The 19,955-nt window shown below is 42.7% G+C and overlaps 1 protein-coding gene across 18 annotated transcripts in view; it reads right to left on the bottom strand.

Moving 5' to 3' along the window:
• MACF1 (microtubule actin crosslinking factor 1) overlaps window positions 1-19,955 on the bottom strand; it is a 311,168-nt gene that overhangs the window by 190,106 nt on the left and 101,107 nt on the right. For 17 of the 18 annotated variants that reach the window (XM_074334445.2, XM_074334456.2, XM_074334436.2 and 14 more), the window contains one exon: window positions 1,813-1,874. In XM_074334445.2, the coding sequence (XP_074190546.2) occupies window positions 1,813-1,874 (62 nt within the window). Of the gene's footprint in view, window positions 1-1,812; window positions 1,875-13,134; window positions 14,029-19,955 lie in introns of those variants that run through there. The other variant, XM_074334443.2, reaches the window with a different exon arrangement.

Here is a 19,955-nt window from a genome sequence, read left to right as displayed (position 1 = left end):
TCCAGGTAAAGGATTTAGTACAGATTATCTGATTTACAGTAAACAATAAACCACCACTACTACTATCATTATTATAGAAACAGTTATTAGGAAACTGTTATAGTCAGGGCAAGAGATGAGGCGGCCCCAGACTAGAGCAGAGGGAACAGGGATGGAGAAGAGAAGTCAGATGCAACTTTTTCCGAGTCGGAAGTGATTGACTGGAGTTGGTGACAAGGCAGAGATGATGGGCGAGACTGAACACAGTATGAATCCAGCTTCCGAACCTGGACAGAGAGGCACAGGAGTGAAAATACTCAGCAGCATGGGATGTGTTGAATATAGGATATGTCTGGGTGACATCCAGATGAATGTCAAGTACACTGTGAGATACGCAGGACCTCGGCTCAGGAAAGAATGCAGGAAAAGGCTCTATCATTACCTCCTTAGCTACATCTTATAATTTGAAAATCGTCCTCACCTGCAATCCCTGTTAAACAAGGGGCCCCCAGGAGCTATGTCTGATTTATGCAACCATTTCCGTGGCCAAAGTTTACTGAACAATAGACACCTGACCCATGGAGAAAAAAGAAAATCCCAACCAATCAAGGTGGTTGGATTTGTGTCTTTAAGTCATGTAGCTGCAGGGTTTTGTATCACCATTCAAGGGACAGCTCAGACACAAGTAATGGAAGAAATGCAATGAAATTAATGCAGGAGACATGCAGAAAGAAATAAAACTGAGGGGCTACAAGGCCTCCTAAAAAGCGAGTAGCTGCCCGATCAGGTTTAGTTTTAACAAAGCCCCAATGCACGCACTCATCAGATCCTGTGAGATCGCCTCGCGTCCTTTCCTACTGTGCTGCCTTGCATTCATGTAACCAAGCGATCCCCGCGCCTGAAACAGAAGAGACTGCCAACGCAGAATGCAGAGAATGAAACAAGGACACGGCTGCGGTTAGGACCCTGGGGACCATCAACGCGGAGGAGTCCGAGGAAGAAAAGCCTGTGGAAGAGTCAGGGAAAAGGCATCCACAGAGGGAAGAGGTAATTCTGGGAAAGCGGTGTCCTGGAAGCCAACGTGAGAGAAAGCTTTAAGGAGTAGTCAGTCAACAGCATCAGCGCGACAGGGAAATCAAGTAAGAGGAAGAGAAAACGGGGCTACTGGGTAGGCAACTACCAGGTCACTGGTGACCTTTCCCAGAGCAGTAATTAGGACTCAAATGCTTTGTTGGCAAATCTTGGCTGCCCCCTAGGCATACTGTTTATCCTGAGGGAGGTCTTCAATGTCTCTGCCTTGGTTTCTCCTCTGTTTAAAAATAATAATAAAATCTCCCCCTCAACCCTAGCCATTGTGGAAGTGTTCTGTATTTTAAAGTGCATGGTGGTTAAACATGTATGTACATATGAAAAAATTCATTAAACTGAACATTTAAGGTTTATGCACTTAGAAAGAGGGGGAGGGGGGACACAAAATTCCCTCTGCCTCATCCTTACGTAGTAATCAGATTTTAAAAATCAAAATAAAGGGGCTTATAAAATAATTTGCAAAGTGTTCTTTGAATCCCAGGAATCACTACCCCCACCTCCGCCCCCCGAGTCCACAACCTCAGCCTTCTGAGGTAATGGCATATATTACTGTCCTCGCCAAAAAACTGATCAGTAAAGGTTTCCATGCTGTTATGACCATGTTCGTTATTTTAAAAAGGTCACACGTGTCTCTCTAAGAACCGGAGCACAGGGCGAGCAGGCTGAGCCATCGGAGAGAAGGGCTTGAGGAGCCGGATTGCGCCCGTGGCGCAGGGCAGGACGGCGGCCCCGAAGGAGTCCTACCTTCATCAGGTGCTTGTTCACCCACTTGGTGAACGTTTTCTTCTGAACGCGGTCCCGCTCATCTGTAAAGAAACAGAAGACACTGGCTTAGTGCTACCCGGGCCACAAGTTCCCATCCCCCTGCCTTGCCCACACCCGTTTCTCCAGGAGTGTAGAGACAATTTCCACAGAACTGGGAGACAGTGTCTTGCTGTTAGGAACGTTTGGCCTGCCTGAAATTCCTCCTGTCCTGACCACGTTGTCAGCCCTCAGGTTAGAATAAAGTGTCTCAAAAACCAAGTCATGGCAAAGTCTCCTTAACATCATAATTCTCTGGGGAGCAGAGTGATTCCCTGCTTCCCCTACAGCAAGCTCCAAAAAGCCAGAGTGTGAATACCACCAACAGAAAGGGTCCAGTGGCCTTGACCTTTGGGACCCTCTTCCTGCAGTGGTTAGATCTCACTCTTCACACACCCATCTGCCTCGTCTGTGCTCAACTCCCTCCCGCTCCTACCCGAGTGCTTCCCTCCTTCCAGTTTCCTCACCAGCCATTACCAACCAGCCAAACTCTCGACGCTGCCCGGTTTGCCCCCATTACACAGTTCCTCCCTCCCTTCCTTCCCCGAAGTCTTACGGAGCCCTCATTTCTTGGTAGGCAAACTCTCCTTCATTCTGACTGTTGTTCGCCTCTTTAATAGAAACATGACTTGACAATGACTGCTCCAGAAAGAACTCACTTTCTCCCACAACTGCCAATTCCCAGGGCCACTTCCAGACCCCTGATCTATCAGCCCCGCTCCTTTTCTATTTCCCTGAAGCCCGTGCCATTCCCTACACCGTCTTGTTCAAATCGTCCTCACCGTCATTCCCTGCTGCCCGCCCTCCGCCATGTGGAAAATCTACCCCAACCTAAGCTGACAACGTGGGTCACACTTATTATCTCCACGTGTATGCTCTGGCAGGATCCCGTTACTTCAACATAGACTCGTATGCGGACAATGCACCTGAGCCTGCGCGGCTCCCCTGACTTCATCTCCGATTCATGTCCAGCCCCCACAGTGCCACATCCTGGGCCTCATTCCTTCCCCAAACATACTACTAGCACTTCCTATCAATCAATCTCTCACACTTCCTAAGCATTCTTAACCTCAGCCCCTCCATTCTTATTTTACCCCATCTATTCAGAGCATCTCAGAGTATCCCCGCCTGTGCTAGACAACATGGTGAAGCAATTCAAACTGCCATCACTAATGCCCCAGGGACTCTCATCTGCCTAACCTCCTACTACTTTATTCACCATGACAACCTCCTAACCTGAATTATCACCACTGCTTGACTCTCCCGTTTTTAATCCAAGCCAGAGAACATTTCAGAAGAAAGTGGCGGAATTATGCAAATCTGGTCCACTAGTAATTCACAGGAATTTCAGTCAGGTTTTCTCTCCTACTGCCCAGTTCTTCCCTTCTTTCTGATTCACTCGTAAAAGTCACACCGGTGCCATCCAAACATGGAAACGCTCTCTCCGCACTTCCAGGTAAATGCACATTTCCTCCGTGTATAGCCATTCGGTTGGTAAGCGCTCCCTCGTCTCTGCCTCTGGTCTTACCTTCATGTCCTTCTTTTCAGCCCTGAATCCTTTCCTGTTTTGCAAGGAACAATGATCTCTTCCAACTATAGACCACAGAACTGAGAAATTAGAATAAACTTCAGAAGTTACCTAATCTAATTTCCTGATACACAAATCCCTTCAGCAACAAAGAAGCCTATGTCCAGGGTTGAAAGGTTTGTCCAAATCTTGCATACATCTACAATATTCTTGAGGCTTAAAACTTAATAGAGACGTCATTACCTCATAAAGCAACACATAACTAGTTTAATAGTCATAATCTGCTTCTTTATAAATTCAACCTACTGGCTCTCATTTGGAACTGTTAGAAGAAAAAAGAATCTAATCTGTCTTTCACTTCATCAAGTTCTGCAAGTATCTGAAACCAAGGTTTTTATTAGATTTAACCAGTCATTCAGCATCTTTTTAGATGCTGATACAGTTATCCAACATTATCATCCTTTCCCAGCCCGGATCACCCGCAAACTGAACCAGAATCAGCTTGCAACTAATCTCATCCAAACCACGGACGCATTGCTCACACTATTTATTTTCTCTTCATGGCATGCTACTTTCTTCCTCTCCACCTCTCCAAATGCTATTTATTCTTTCAAATCCAGCTCATTCATTCACTCATTTATTCTTGGAATAAATCTTTTTTAAGGACTTGGAACAGACTGTGTTACACAAAGCCACAGTCCCTACCTTTAAATGAGATGACAGTCTAGCAGAGAAAAGAAATAACTTCAATACAGTTTGGTAATTGCCATAACAGAGGTAAGCAGAGTGTTCAAGAACCTCACAGCAGGGGTTAAGACTACCTGAGAAGGGGAGGGAAGCATGGGAGGTTAGTGACAGTTTCCAGGAGTGGCTCTAACTAAACCTTAAAGATGAGTAGAAATTAGCCAGAAAGGGAAGGAACAAAACTACTACATGAAATTTCACCTAATGCAAATTCATGGAGAGAAGGAGCTTATGTTCAAAGAACAGCACAGTATTACGAACGGTTGAAAGACAGGATGTGTATTAGGTAGTGGTGAGATTTAACACTGGATAGGATGACATGGGCCGAATTATGACTTTTCACGACAAGCTAAGGAATCCAAACTTCATCGCCAAGAAACTGGTAAGGGGAAGGTCCGAGGGAGCATTGAAAAATTTTAAATAGGAGACTGACATGATCAGATTTGTTTGAGAAAAATTACTCTGACAGTCTTTCCTGACAACGCCAGTTCTCAACAGTCTCTTTGTACTCCAAGTTTTTATGGTACTTACTATGCTAATCACTCCGTCAGCACTTATAATTACACAGAGCTCTGAACTTTTAATACACTTATTTTTACATCACCAATAAGATCATTAACGCCACAAGGAGATCATGCTTTTCTTTTTTGTACCTCCCAGAGCTTCTAACCGCTAAAGCTTTACATAATAAAAAACTCTGGCCAATATACGATTAGAAGACTGGCTAAAGAAAGGCACAAAATGAAATCAGAACTGAGTTACCTACAAGAGTCCAATCCATATGTTAAAACCCCAGCAAGTATCTATCACCTGTGTGCTGGGACATGCAGACACGATGGGGAAACAAAAATTCTCACTCTGAAGTCACAAGTTTTCTTTCTTATTTTTCTTTGTAGAATTTCTTTTATTATAAAAGATATATGTGCTTGCTGTAACAAGTTAACAATACATAGATGGAAAAGAAAAAGTTAACACATTTCTTTTTAAACTTATCAATATTTTAAAGAAAAGGTAGAATTCATGTGATTGCTTTTTAGTCCACTGCCTTATTTTAGACCCAAAGGTGCGATTAGGACAATTGAGTCTTTTTATTTAATTTTACTAGTCATAGTCTGTTCACCTACCAAGCCCTCCCATGGAGATAATGGACTAGGGAAACCTGATGGTCAAATATCAATCATGCTGCCAATGGCTGAACAGCTGACTTTCACTTCAGGGGAAAGAGGCCTAAGTACTTACTCTGAATATAATTGCTAAAGGCAACTCTCCAAACCAGTTAGCCTGCTAAGAGCTGAGCTGTAAGTTCCTCAGAAAAGGTTTTGGAGAATGATATTGCCCCAAAGCTGGAGAATCTTTTTTTAGGATCCTATGTTGCAGACCCATCAATTACATGGAAGTTCTTTCCTGATTTAAGCATCAGGGCAAGAGGACGTTGCAGTGCCTGGAGTTTAAGATCTTAGTATTTTAGCGAGGAAAATCACTAGGGAAGAACAACTTTAATGCAGAACTTCAGAATGCTCCAAGCAGCTCAGACTTTCACAGTTTGTGGTAAATTTAAGCTCTGGCTCCCTACACATAATTCCCTACTTTAATTCCAGGCCCAGCAAAGATCTTTCTGGAGGTAGAATTTGCAGAAGGTACCCTTAGAAAATCACAGAAAAGGTGCTTTTCTTTTAGATGCTTCTTCTAAGCTCAGCCCCACCAAAGACTATAAACTGACAAAGGAGAACTCAACTGCCCACTGGGAAATTCTTAGATTGAATATACTGAGGTGCAAATCAATAACTTGGGGGTTCCTTAATTAGAAGGATTTAATACTTGTTTCTAACTTTCAGACCACTGTTGGCCACCAAGCTAACAACACCTCTCCTCATTTTCTTTATTTTCATCTCACTGGCAGAGATGTCCCTCCCGGTAACCTAGGCAAGTCCTTCCATTTCAAATCTGGCTCCCACTTCCTCCTTCTCCTCGGGAACCTTAGTCCAACAATTATCCCTCTCTCCTGTCCCCTTGGCTTCCTGAACAAGCATGAGAACAACGCTCACTGTCTCTACTTGCTTACCTCCTACTCCCCCACGTTACCTGGCAACTAGCCCCATGAATTTATTAAAACTGCTCTCCCCACAATCATCTAACTGCCAACCCAGAAGGCACTGCTGACCATTTCTTCACCTTCTAAACCCACTCTCCTCGAATCTGAGACTCCATTCTATGCCGGTTTTCCTCCTTCCTTTTTGGTTGTTCCTTCTCTTTTGCTCACCCTTAAGTGTTGAACTCATCCTTAGCCTTCTTTCCTTTTCATTCTGGATTACAGATTCTTAAGCTATCCATGGACCCTTGCAAGGGTCCAGAGATGGGATTGGAGAGCGGAGATGTTGCAAACCACCTAAAATTTCATGCAAAATTTTGGGTGTTATGTACACTGTGGAATGAAAACAACAACAACAACAACAACAACAACATAGCTTTTTTAAAAAAAAGGTTAATAGCTGTTTTCTTACGTTCTCCCAGGATGATTTCACCTACACCCATGGTTTCAACTACAGCCTATACACTGATAACTTCTAAACCCGTATCTTCAGCTAAGGCTTTTACCCTAAATACCACTTTGATATGTCCAACTGCCTCCTAAAAATTTCATGCTCATCTCAAACTCAACGTGTCAAAAACTGAACTCTTTCTTTCTGCTTTAATCCATCTGCTATGAATTAATGTTTGTGTCCCCCCAAAATTATATGTTGAAATCCTAACCCCCGATGTGACAGTATTAGGAGAGGAGGCCTCTGGGAGGTGATTAGGTCATGAGGCTGGAGCCCTCAAGAACGGCATCGGTGCCCTTAGAAAATATCTCAGAGAGCTTTCTCACCCTCTTTCTGCCATGTGAAGGTACAGTGAGAAGACAGCTGTCTATGAACCAGGAAGAGGGTCGTCACTAGACACTAAATCTGCAACTGCCTTGATCTGGGACTTCCAGCCTCTAGAACTGTGAGATAAATGTATGTTATTTAAGCCCCCCGGTCTATGGTGTCATTATAGCAGCCCAACTAACACATTAGCCTCTCAGCGCTGCCAGCGATCTTTCTGACAAGACTGTTACATACTGTCCACCTGAAAATCCTTCAGGGACTCCTCATCCTCACAGTAATGTTAACAGTGAACATTTATTGAGTATCTACTTATGTGCTGAGCACCTTGCATATAGCTTCTAATGCTCAACAACGCTGAAAGATAGGTACTATTTTACTGGAAACATAAAACCCAGAGAGTTTAACTTGCCCAAGATTACAAGGTAAGTAATGAAGTCCAGTTTGAACCCAGCTCTGCTTGATTCCAAAGGCTGATAACCTCCATTTGGGATAATAGTCAAACTTTTTAGCTTGGGCTCTAAGACCCATGATGATGTGATACGTGCCTGCCACTCATCGCTCTCCTAAAACCCTAACCTCCAGCCTTGCTAAACCATCTGTCTTTGTGGTGACTGTTTCGTCTGCATGGCATTTAGCCCCTCCTGTCTCTGACTACTCACTCTTCAGCACTCAACTCTCACCTCCTCCAGGAGCTTCTCCCATCCTTTACATATGCTACTCTTAGGTGAGCTTCCTCTTGTGCTTACTGCAAGGTATCATAGTTTACTTGTCTACCTGTCCTAATCTATGAGGAGCAGACTGAGAATAGGCCAAGGGTTGGAATGAAACCCCTTCATGCCCCGCAACTGAGGCACGAAGTTCTGTGTTCTGATCCAACATGTCCTACAACATAGTCCTGGGGCATCATGTATCATTTAAAAAGCAAATGAGAAAAGAGTCTTTGCCTATTTCCCTAAAAGAGTCTTTGCTTGTTTCCCTAGTTTCTCGAGTATTTATTGGAGAACCACAGAAAAATGAAAAATGGTTCAAGAACCCCAAGAAGCACCAAGCACCTGGAAATCTAAGAAGGACACACCTGAGCTGACAAGAGAAGGGAAGAGAGTCAGAAAGGCCTGTTCCTTGACCTCATGAAGTTTACAATCTAGTGGCAGAGACCAACACATCAATAATTAACAATAACACCAAGCAAATAACACATGGACATAAGCTGCACAAAATCACGCTGATAAACACAGAGTTGATTAATTCTGACAGAGGGATAGACGAGTTCACAGAAGGCATCTGATCTAAACCTTGGATAACGAGTAAGATTTTGGCAGCCCAAAGAGGTTAAGGAATTCCAAACAGAAGGAAAAGCATGAGCGGCAACTGGAAAACAAATGAAGTACACAGAATGTGTTTTAGGGGATGGGATAGCTATACACAATATACATTCAGCAACGCAATGAGAAAGGAAGCGAGCAAGGTCATCTGAGGTCATCATCACTCCAGAGCAGTATGTACTTAATTCAGTAGATAAAAAGATGCCAGCATACCATTGAAAGCCTTTTAACCAAATGGTGTTTGGGAAAGACTAATCTAGCTTTGGACTGAAGGCCAGACTGCAGCAGAGAGACACTAAGAGGTAGAAGAACCAGTTAGGGGTCTACTGTAACAGCCAAGAAAGAAATCTAAGACCTTGAACTAGAGCAGAGGCAGCAGGAATGTAAAGAGGACAGCAGACCCGCAGGACAATGCAAAGGCAGAAACAATAGCCCCTCACTATGAACTAGATAAGTTCAGGAAAGGGAGAAGTCAAGATAATTCTAATGTCTGTAGTCAAAGCAACTGGGAGGAGGTATTACCTTGAGATAAGGAAAATAAAAGGAGGCAGAGACTGGGTGAGGGTAGGTGGAGTAAAGCACAAGAAAAGCAATGAGGTGCTACCAGGACCTTCTGGCAGAGAGTTGGAACTTTAGGTCTAAAGTGCAGAAGAGCCGTCAGAACTGAGGGTACAGATTTGAAACTAACAGTTGACAGCTGAGGTTGTGGCAAGTAGAGCAGATCTTATTTCAGCAAATCTTCCTAAATCACGGCTTTGCCCATATCACCCCTCTATGCAAAATCCTTTAGTGGCTCCCAAAAGGTCCGAGGATCAAGTCCAACTCCTTAGTTTCCACAGCCGGTTACAACCCTATGAAATTCAATTCCAGTTTGTATTCACTCTTTATTAGGTGGTTGGAGGAGCTAAAGACATGGCCTCTGACCTGAAAAAGTGTACAGTCTACCTACTCCTCCCACTTTATCTTTAGACGCCCCTGCGGGACTCAACTACAACCATTCTGATCACACTGTTTCCAAACTTCATTTCCACCCTTTTCCTTTCTCCCGACTGGAATATCTGTTTACGCTTCTCTTCTTGGCTTACCTAATTTAGAGCCCCCTTACCAGGCCCACATGAAGTCCCCCTTCTCCCTTTACACCTTTCTGGCTATGCCAACCACCTCTGGATGCAGACAGACGCCTGTGTTCTTTCAGTTTACTTGGTACCCAGCACATGACACCTACTGTTAGCTACCTTTGCATGTAAATCCCATTTCTCTGTCGGAACTTTTTGCTCTTTGGAGTCAAGAACCATGTTTTAAATTTCCTTAAATATCCAACATTTATGACAATAGTAGGCACTCAAGAATACTGATTCATTTAACAAACATATGCTGAGTGCCCACTATGTGCCAAGATTACATCTATAAGGGCATTTTATTTTAAGAGGGTATTTTCAAAGTCAGACTAAGAAGTATTCTCAAATTAAAAGACGGCTTTTCAGCAGGGAGGAGGGATTTCCACTCAGATGTTGCTTCTACAATTACAGCTTTCCTAAGTTCTTGCCACATCTAGACCCAGGAGACTTTGCTTAATGTAAACTCAAAAAAAGGGGGGGGGGGCTGAATTGGAGAGCAAGCAATTAAAATGTGTCACCAATAATGTATAATGGCACCAGCGCTAGAAATGATTCCTATCCTCATAAGTATATAAGTCAACTTTGGGAGGTAAGAGTAACCCAAATACTTATGCGTTTACTCTGTGTCAGGCACTGTGCAAGACCTGTCTCATTTAGGATTTGATTTAATTCTCACAATTCTATCAAATATCATTATTTATCCTCATTTTATAGTTCAAATTGATGTTCAGAAAGGCTTCTTAATAATTTGCCCGAAGTCACATAGGCAGTAGCAGAATTCAAATCTTAGTCTGTCATGAACTTTGAACAACCACATTCTACTGCCGTCATGAAGGTATTAGAAGACACCACAATGTACTCGTCTTATATAATGAAGGGAAGAGAAAAGGTGTGCAAGCTGTACCTAGAATAGGGATTCACGAAAGGCATCTGTCACCAAGGGTTGGTGCAGACTTAAAATGTCTCAATGAGGACTGAGACTTGGGAACTTGGGGAAGTGATAATCCTAGAAACTTCAATGCAAAACTAAAATTTTATGTTACTTCTTAAGAAAACCTGAACTTTATTAATAATAATTCTTTGAACCATTGAGAATACAAGACAGAAGTCAGATAAAGAAATAAGCTAGGAGTAAGCATGGTGGCAAAAGAAGAGCCACAGAGATGGAGGGAGAGGCACATAAGGAAAGATGGAGGAAAACTCAATAGTTTCTAGAGTATTTACTGGAGTACCACATTCAGGAAAACGAAATGCTTCACGGACACTAAGAGATACAGAGGTTTAAGAATCCTCAAAACAAAAAAAATCATGTTAAAGATGAAGAAATCAAAGTCAAGAGAGATTTAAGAACTTAGATAAGGTCACACAGGGACAGAATCAAGGCTACAACTTGGATTTCTTAGCCTCTGGTCTGTGGTTCTTACCTTATAGGACACTTACCTCCCCTCTTTGAGTCTGAGATTCAACTATAAGACGAGCAGCTTGGACTAGGTCAATGGTTCCCAGTACCATGTTTCCCCGAAAATAAGACCTAGCCGGACAATCAGCTCTAATGCATCTTTTGGAGCAAAAATTAATGTGAGACCCAGTCTTATATTATTTTATATTATATAAGACCTGGTCTCATATTATAGTAAAATAAGACTGGGTCTTATATTAATTTTTGCTCCGAAAAGACGCATTAGAGCTGATTGTCCGGCTAGGTCTTATTTTTAGGGAAACACGGTACCAGTCTGTGAAACAGACATACCAAAATCACCTGGGGAGCTTGCACCGGGCTAAGCGCTTTAATATTATATACGCGTACTCCCCATAACGACTCTACGAGTTAGGGTCTATTTTAATCTCCTTTCCACAAATGAGGAAACCAAGGCATAGAAAGGTTAAGCAATTTTTCTAGTTCACATAGCTGTTAAGAGGTAGAGCAGGAGCCCCATGCAGACGACTGAAGCCCAAGTCTATTTTAACTATTAGGTACCACTGCCTCCAGGGGATTAAACAAGGCAGGGCAAGCTGAGGGTATGTTTTTGCCCTAACACTTTCAATGAAGATTCTAGACTTCCTTACACTTACTTCTCTGATTACAGAAAAAGGGCCCTTTTATCTCCAAGCACTTTCAGATGCAGAAGATTCTTTCCTCTAGATCTCAGGGAGGAAATTTCAATGCTACTGGGAAGAAAAAAGGCTAGACTACATGGCAATAACTGACTAAAGCTGCCCCGTCTTGTGCCCCAAACATTATTATAGGACCAGCTTTGTTTCTCAAGAAGCACTTAAATATTTGGCAGGACTGGCCTAACAGTCGGAGACCGACCAGTACCCTCGCTTTGCTTCTCCCCTCTCACATTTCTTCTGAGTTCCCAGCGGTTTCAATTTTAGTGAAAATCTGACTATTTGGGGGTCACAATTTTGTTTTGCTTTGGAGACTCAGAGTAGAAAAATCAAAAGATATTAGTAGATTATCAATCTAGTAGTTACCAAACTCAGATTTCACAAACCAGTCAATTTTCCAACATAAATTAGAAAATCTAACATAAAGTTGTCAACTTTTTATTTTGCTAAATAAGGATATCTAAAAACAAACTACCATTTAATAACAATTCTTTCATAAAATAAAGGACATTTTAACATCAAAAAAGTAGGAAGGGGAATTCGAGAATAAAGGGCAGTTCTTTCAATAAGCTTTATGAAAGGCAGTCTGCATTTTCCTTATCGTTTCAGTTTACCCAGAATCGATGAGTTGATGTCTCATTCCAGCACCAGTCTGTACACCCTACAGTTGGAAGCCAAAGAAACCTATGGCCAAAAAGGCGAGCCCACTTACTACTCAAGGTCACAGCACATTATTCTTTAAACTAACTCTTTTCCTTTATGAAGAGAGATCTAAGTCAAAGCCAATGACTCTTCTTCTAGCCTCCAACTCTTCTTTAGTCCCATCCCAGACCATCGTCAGCCTTCTTCTCTCCTCAGAGCTGGCCGAAGAGAGTGAATATAAGAGAATTAGTGATCAGCTCCAAAGAGGAAATCTAGGCCATGACTCCTCCGGCGCCTTCCCCCACCTCCCTCCAATCTGCTCAGAGGTGGACTCCGTAACCAACCAACTTCTGCTAAAAATACACCCTGGACTTTCAGAACTATGCAGCTTAAACTTAAGAGTGGTTTCACAGGCACAAGCGTGAGCATGAACTCAGTCTCTATAAAAAAGTCCCACATCCAAAGCTTAGGCTCTTAACTGCCAGTCACTACAAGCTTAAGAAGTTCCCCAGGAAGTAGGGCAGCCCAGTCTATTGCACCGCACATTTTAACAAGCCCAGAGGTTGTAACGCCTGCAAGGTTTCAAAGCCCATGCGATCCTATGAGTCAATGACAGCAAGGGCCATTTGAGAGTCTCAGGCAAGGAGAAAACTTCACATACTAACCCATACAGCACATGCGGCAAACCAGGTGGGCGTTGAACTCGTGCTCATCTTGGTAACCGGGCCACATGGCACCCCTGCGTCTGCTGACTCCACCTAAAAGGAGGGCGTCCCAAAGCACCTCCAGCTAGTGGCCTGTGCACCCTCTGCAGCTCCTCAAAAAGGCTTTGAGGTGAACAGATAGATACAGAGAGACAAAGGGCTGTGCAATGAAAAAAGAAAGACAGCAGAAGTACGGAGAAGTGGCTCCACCCATCACTTCCTACTGACCTCCTTCCCCTCTTGAGGTCAGAGAGGAAGCTCCTCCCTAGGGCACCTCCAAAAACTGGGTCCAGGTCTTCCGGCCAGTAGCATCCTATTCAAAAGCAGCACCAGCTCAGTGTTTTCAGACCAACAGCAGCATGTAGAGGTGGGAGCTTCACATATAAAAGTCCAGCCGAGTTAGTGAGGAAGGTACAAGCTGGTCTTCGCATTACCCTCTGTTTGCAGAGCAGAAGCTGTGACCTGGTGAATCGTCCACAGCTGCAGGAGGGCTGGGGAGGTAAAACAGCTTCCTGCCAAGTCAGGAACAGGGCATCCGTTGCCCAACAACCCGCTCCTCGGGCTTGCCTCTTCTCAGGCAGAAGGACATAACAAAGTATTAACCAACTGGGAAGACCCCGCCATGAGAGAGGCTGGAGTGGAGCGGGCCCATACTGTCCCTAGATTCCAAAGGGAGCTTCATTTCCCCACATTTACAGCTGCCCAAAGGGAAGAGTCACAGTCCCTCCCCAATGAGCCCACCTACTTTACAGAGCAGCCCAGCCCCAGGCAGCTTCTCAGGTAGATGAGCACAGCAGATTTCATCCACTTCAAAAACACCATTTGCTTGCTGTTCCATTCTTTCCCCTCCTCCAGCCAGGAACGCGATCCCAAAGCCCCTTCCTCTTCCCAGACCCGCGGGCTCTGCCTGCGCAGTCGGGGCACTTAACTCGGCTCTGCCAGAGATGCCTTCACCCGTCAGAGGGCTGCTTGTTTGTCCAACTTGTTTTCTGAGTCTGGGCTAATTGTACCAGACACTGGAATGTTGAAGAAATACAATGAAGGGCTTTTTCATTCAGATGGCGTTAGCCCATCCATTGCTCCTTCACAATTCTGACCCAACCAGGGGATAGACGAGCCGCGCCTCTGTCGAAGTCCGGAGAGACACCCTGGTCCTGGCTCCCCGACACCACTCAGAAAGGCCCCACTGCAGATAAGGCCTAATCGCTGGCCCTCTGCTCCAGCTCCCTAAATAGAATGACTTCTTCAGGCTAATGCTACATCCAATCCTGTTCCTGAAGGCAGGGAGGAGGAGCAGCACCCAGGACAGCAAGTTTCCAGAGATTAGCGGAAGGACTGCAAGTGAAAAAAGGTAAACAGGAACCTGCCTGGCAGGCCATTCAGTGTACAGGAGCCTGTGACCGGCCTGCCTCAGTCTCCTGACAGCTTCCTTCGCTCCCTACTGGGCATGCCTCCCACCGACAGACTGCTAATAAGCCTGTTACTACTTACTAATAACCGGACTCGCAGCTGACGTTATCCCTCCTTGACTAAGCTACCAGTCACTCCGATAACCTGTGACAATTCTACTCAGTTCGCTCCTCTTAATAGACTCTTCTTAGTTAGCCCTGGGGAGGGAAGGTCCTCCTAGAATTTTACCTTGTCCTAGGAAAAGAAGTGCATAAGAAACAGGGAAGAGAGAATAGGAAGGAATAAACATTTCCTGATTCATATTTGATATGCTTTTTATTTATCAGATTTAAATTCCCCAGATGCAGGGACTGTCTTTTGTCTTCCCCGCCTCTAACACACTTAGAAGGCACTCAATAACCTAAGTGAAAATTAACTGATCATCTACTGTAACTGTTAGTTCACAGGTAATGTGCTAAAAACTTTATCATTTCATTTAATCCCAACAATTCTCTAAGAAAGGTATTACCATTTCCATTTTAGAGATGAAAATACTAAGACTGAAAATGGTTCAATAACTCGACCAAGATTACGTAGCCTCTATCCAGCTCCAAAGCTATGCCTCCTGTTATACCCTGTTTCTGAGCGGGACTGAAACCAGAACAACTAAACTGGGATGGGGCAGCTGTATATGTAAGGAGGTGAATATTCTTGGGAAGGTTAAGAAATAAAAACACTTGACTATGGCCAACTGGATATTTAGGGCACGTCCCAAACAAAAATGTGGGGCAACTTTCCAGAAATACTGAATAATTTCACAGTCTCTAAAAATCAAAATCGTCAGTACTGGGTAAGGTTTGAGGAAGACTAACCAAAGCCCACCTTCTCCTCGCTCCCCTGACAGCCAGCAGAACCTATTTCCCCTGAAGCCACCGCAGACTGAGGAAAGGAGGGGAGAACATTGGGGACCAGGACAGACTAGCTACCAGGAGACAGAGCCTCCCTTCAGCGTCCCGGAGGTCCTGAGCTCAGAAGGGAAGCTGCGGCCAAAAGCAGAGACAGGCCTTTAAGACCATCAGCTCCTGATTATCCAGAGGAGACCGACCTGTACAGAATTGTCCAGGCCACTCCCCTTCGGTTTTGCCCAACCACTAGTGATTTCATAGTTCATTACACGTCCAGGGATGTTAGAGGCGGGAAAAGGTGGGTCTGGCTGCTCCCTACAGATCTTTAAAATGTTGAGTAGAGGAAGAGATTCAGGCCAATATTTGCACACATGACCAGAAGTTATCTGAGAATGTATAGTTCCTGGCTTTCTTACAATAGCACAGAAAATTGAAGTCATATATTTATTTCCTTAAGTGCCCATATCACCCACTATTAAGGATACTAAAGCTGACGCAGTCTTTCCTTTCTTCTAATATATAAGACCATGATTCATGGTCTGTAAGATCATAATGTATCACTAACTTTTTATATCTCCCCACATTGGCTTCTATCACATTTCTTAATTCCCAGTTGTAAAGCCAATAGCTTGTCCCAGCATCCCACAAGAAAAACACTATGTCTTCAATGGTATCTTTTGTGAAAAAAATGATGATAGCAAACAATTATATAGTCCTTACCATGTGCAGAATGTGTTCTAAGAACTCACTCAAAACAACTATGCAGTATTATTAACCCCATTTTACAGATGAGCAAACAGAGGCCCAGACAGATTAATGTCCCTAGCCAGTAGGAACGAGAGCTAGGATGAATGCACAGGCAGTCTGACCTCAGACTCTCAACCCGCTCTCACCCACAATTCCGTACTATATCCAAGTATGGGCCAGATGATCACAGTGCCATAATCACAGATAATTAGAAACCTTATTTAGTCTTTTCTTCTCATACAGATTGGAAATTTGAAGTCCAGAGGAATTAAGTGACCTAACATCACATAGTAGTAAGTGGAAGAGTCAAGACTTAGAACACAGATCTGACTCCAAGTTCAGTGGTCTTTCTACCACACTGCACAAATCTAGAAATAAAAATAGCTAAGGAAAGAAAAAGATGAAGATTGAAGATTCCACCTTAATTAAAACACCTAATGCTTTAGTTATTTGAGCAAAGATATATTTGATAGATGACTACTTATTGAAATATTTATTGTCTATTATATGCTTGACAAATTTTTAGATAACACAAATGGAAGACACACAGCTAATGTCATAAATGGAGAAAGCAAAGTTCAAAGCAATCTCAAAAAGCTGCACCAAATCTCACAGGAAAACATTGAACTAGGACGCCTACAAATCTTATGCTGAAGTTCAAGAGAAACAAAGGTACTGCAGTCTCTGGAGGAGAGACAGCAACAGTTCATATACAGGATTTGGCCATGTTATAACTAATCTTAAATTTAATATGACTCAATAGGATAATGGAGCTGCTTTAAAAAAACAAAACAAAACAAAACGGTGATAGTCTAGATCCAGGGATTATAGCTCGTCTTCCTAGTGGGATGTTGGAGATGGAAAAAATCTTAAGAGACTGGGTTGTCCAACACTTCCATTTTACCGATAAAGAAAACAACCCTAGAAAGGGAAAATTTTGTCCTTTTGCAAATACACAAAAATGCAAATGTTCTTCTCAACTAACTATAAAGCTCTTTTCCTGTTTATAGTACCACAATGTGAGATACTAATAAACTAAAGCACAGGGCAACTGTGTATCATTCAATTAACCTATAATGAACACCCACCTTAGGCTACGCATCAAGCTAAGCCATGCCCATCAATACACAAATGAATAGGACATAAATTGTTACAGTTTATATCTAATGCTATTTAATTCCTTTTTCATTAGTTCAGACACCTATTTTGTCTCAGACACTTGAGAAACTGAGATGAGTAAGAGTCCCTGTTCTTAAAGATCTTACCGTCTAATAGACTCTAGCAGGGAGAGAGAGACAAGCTCAGCAAAGCAACAACACAGGTTTCAGTAAGTGCTAACAGACTGCTGCTGGAGCACAGAGGAGGAAATCTTATTTCAGTCAAGAAAGGCTGTCCAGAGGTGCTAACCACTTACCTTGAAGGACCAAGTATCACTAGTCCAGATAAAAAGGGCACAGGCATTTCAGGTAAAGAGCTACGAGTTTTTAAATGATCCTGGAATACTAGGTGTTTATAAGGCCAAGACAGGAAATGAAACTAGTGAAATAGGCAAGGGGCAGATTGTGAAAATCCTTTTATGTCATGCTGCAGAGTTTGAACTTTCTTCTAAAAGCAGAGGGGAAGCACTGGTGGATTTTAAGCAGGAGAGTGACACAGACAGCTCTGTATTTTAGAAACATCACTCTGGCTACAGTTAGAAGACAGATTAGAGGTGGGGATGGGGATGGGGTGAGAAAGAATGGGGGAAAGAGATTATTTTAACAATCAGAAAAAATGAAGATGCCAACTAAAACAATAGGAATTTTTGGGAATAATAAGATAATATATGTGAATGCAAGTGTGGACAGGATGTACTGAAAACCATTTAAAATTCTAAACACTAATTGAGTGCTAAGCTCTATCTTGTAAGCACTATATGACTTTAATACAAACTGTCTCTGCCTTTCTGTATCTTGCTTACATCTGCTGAAGAGACAGTGATGTGGGAACATGGTTGTGAAAGCCCTGTGCTTACATCACATAACCAGATCTCACCAAATGGACCCATAACACCTAGAAAAAAATAGCTAAGGATAGCTAAGGAATAGTAATCAGTGATCCGTTCCCCACGTTTTTGCTGCACACACTTCACCTGTTTGCATGTGTGCACGCACGCGCGCGCGCGCGCGTGCACACACACACACACACACACACAGTGCCACCACATTTTTCAAAGCAAAAACAATCAATTTAATTGTCCAAAGGGAATACTAGAAAGATAAGGAGTTAGAAATCGTACATAGTAATGAAAAGGGAAATCTCTAGGCAGAAGATAGCCTTTAAATATAAGCAAGCCTGACACCTAGGAGAGAGTGCACTTGCTCTTTGCTGGGCCAAATTTGCACCAATGGACATGAGTTACAAAGAGGCAAGTTTCAGTTTAAAAAAGAACTTCCCAATTACCAACAAAATGAATAGTCCATAGTTTATATGTTCTCATAGGGGTGGGTTCCCTTCAAGCAAAGGAAGGATGACTTCTGACAAGGGTAGAACTAGTAAGAGATTGGATGGTTAATAAAACAAATAGAAACAAATAACACTTTTACAGTTTGCGTGGTAATCTCAGGTTATTATTCAAATAAATTGATACAAGAATATGAAAGAATAGCAGAAATATGTTTCAGAGTTAAATACCTTCAGTATCTAAAAGCCATGTGCTCTTTGTAATATGTAAATATGACTAGAAAAGTGGGACGACACGCACAAAAACTGTTAGCACACACTAAGCCAATATTCCCGTGGCATCACGTGGCGATGGCTGCCCACTCACCGTTACAGAAGCAACACGTGAGCCCCCACAACGGAGCCTTCCCTAGAATTTCGTGGCACAGGATCTATGTTCGGCAATAGTATACACGCTTCCAGTTAAATAAAGAGCCCAGATCAGAAGAGACCATCTTCACCCTTTCAATCAAGTACATATTTATAAGCAGCATACATATATACAAAGAAATGATGGAGAAACTTGATTCTGGCGATGTCTAATCAGAAGGTAGTACATTAGAGTGTACATGTTGTTTTTAAATACATTTTTAAATAAACACCTTAAAATTGAAATAATAATAAAATGGATGCAGAATCGCTTAAGTACTTCTGTGGAAGCTCTGGCATCACAATCTCCAACTGAAATACCACTGCTCGAAATTTACAGATGAATTGAACATACCACATTCCCAATATAACTATTTGGTACTAGAATCAGAGTTTTTTCATAGAAATAAAGAGCTTTTACAAAATATTTTTCTTTTTATTGCAATGTATTTTATGACTATTTATGGAATTACTATTTCTAAAACACAAAAAAGAAAGCACTTAAACACAGCATTACGACTCCTAAGTTTCATAGAAAATTCCACACTAAATTTCTAAAATATTAATCAATATTAGTGATTAGTGGTTTGGAAATGTCATTACCATAATGCATAGGGAAAGGAAAGCAGCAGCTTCCACTCGAATGATACTTCTCATTACATATGAACTACTGTGTTTCCCCCAAAATAAGACCGGGTCTTACACTAATTTTTGCTCCCAAAAGACGCATTAGAGCTGATTGTCCGGCTCGGTCTTATTTTCCCGGAAACACAGTATATGGGCCGAGTAACTCATACCTGCCTACTCCTTTCTTTCCAAGCTCAAATACAGGCTCACATTTCTGGAAAGCCACTTTGGGGCACCTTTTAGACCACATCCACACAAGCAAACATATTTCTAAATTTCCTTCTGGTTTTGCTGATAGAGACACATGCTGGGATCTGGATATTTAGTCAAAAGCTTTTCTGGGACTTACTGGAAAGGCAACTGGGGGATGACTGAATCTAATTCTAATTCTGTCAAGCATTCATGAACTTTTAATAGAAAGCTAAGTAATGGCATCAAATCTCCATCTTAGCCTGTAAGCTACCAAGTAACACGTATGGCAATACTTGGCTTGGAGGTCGTGAGCAGATCACAGCAGCAGAGCTGAAGACA

This window comes from Rhinolophus sinicus, chromosome 14 (assembly GCF_057876585.1).
Source record: "Rhinolophus sinicus isolate RSI-liver-muscle chromosome 14, RSI-T2T, whole genome shotgun sequence".
Taxonomy (NCBI): domain Eukaryota; kingdom Metazoa; phylum Chordata; class Mammalia; order Chiroptera; family Rhinolophidae; genus Rhinolophus; species Rhinolophus sinicus.
The sequence above is the reverse complement of the archived record's forward strand: the minus strand, read 5'-3'. Positions and strand labels throughout refer to the sequence as shown.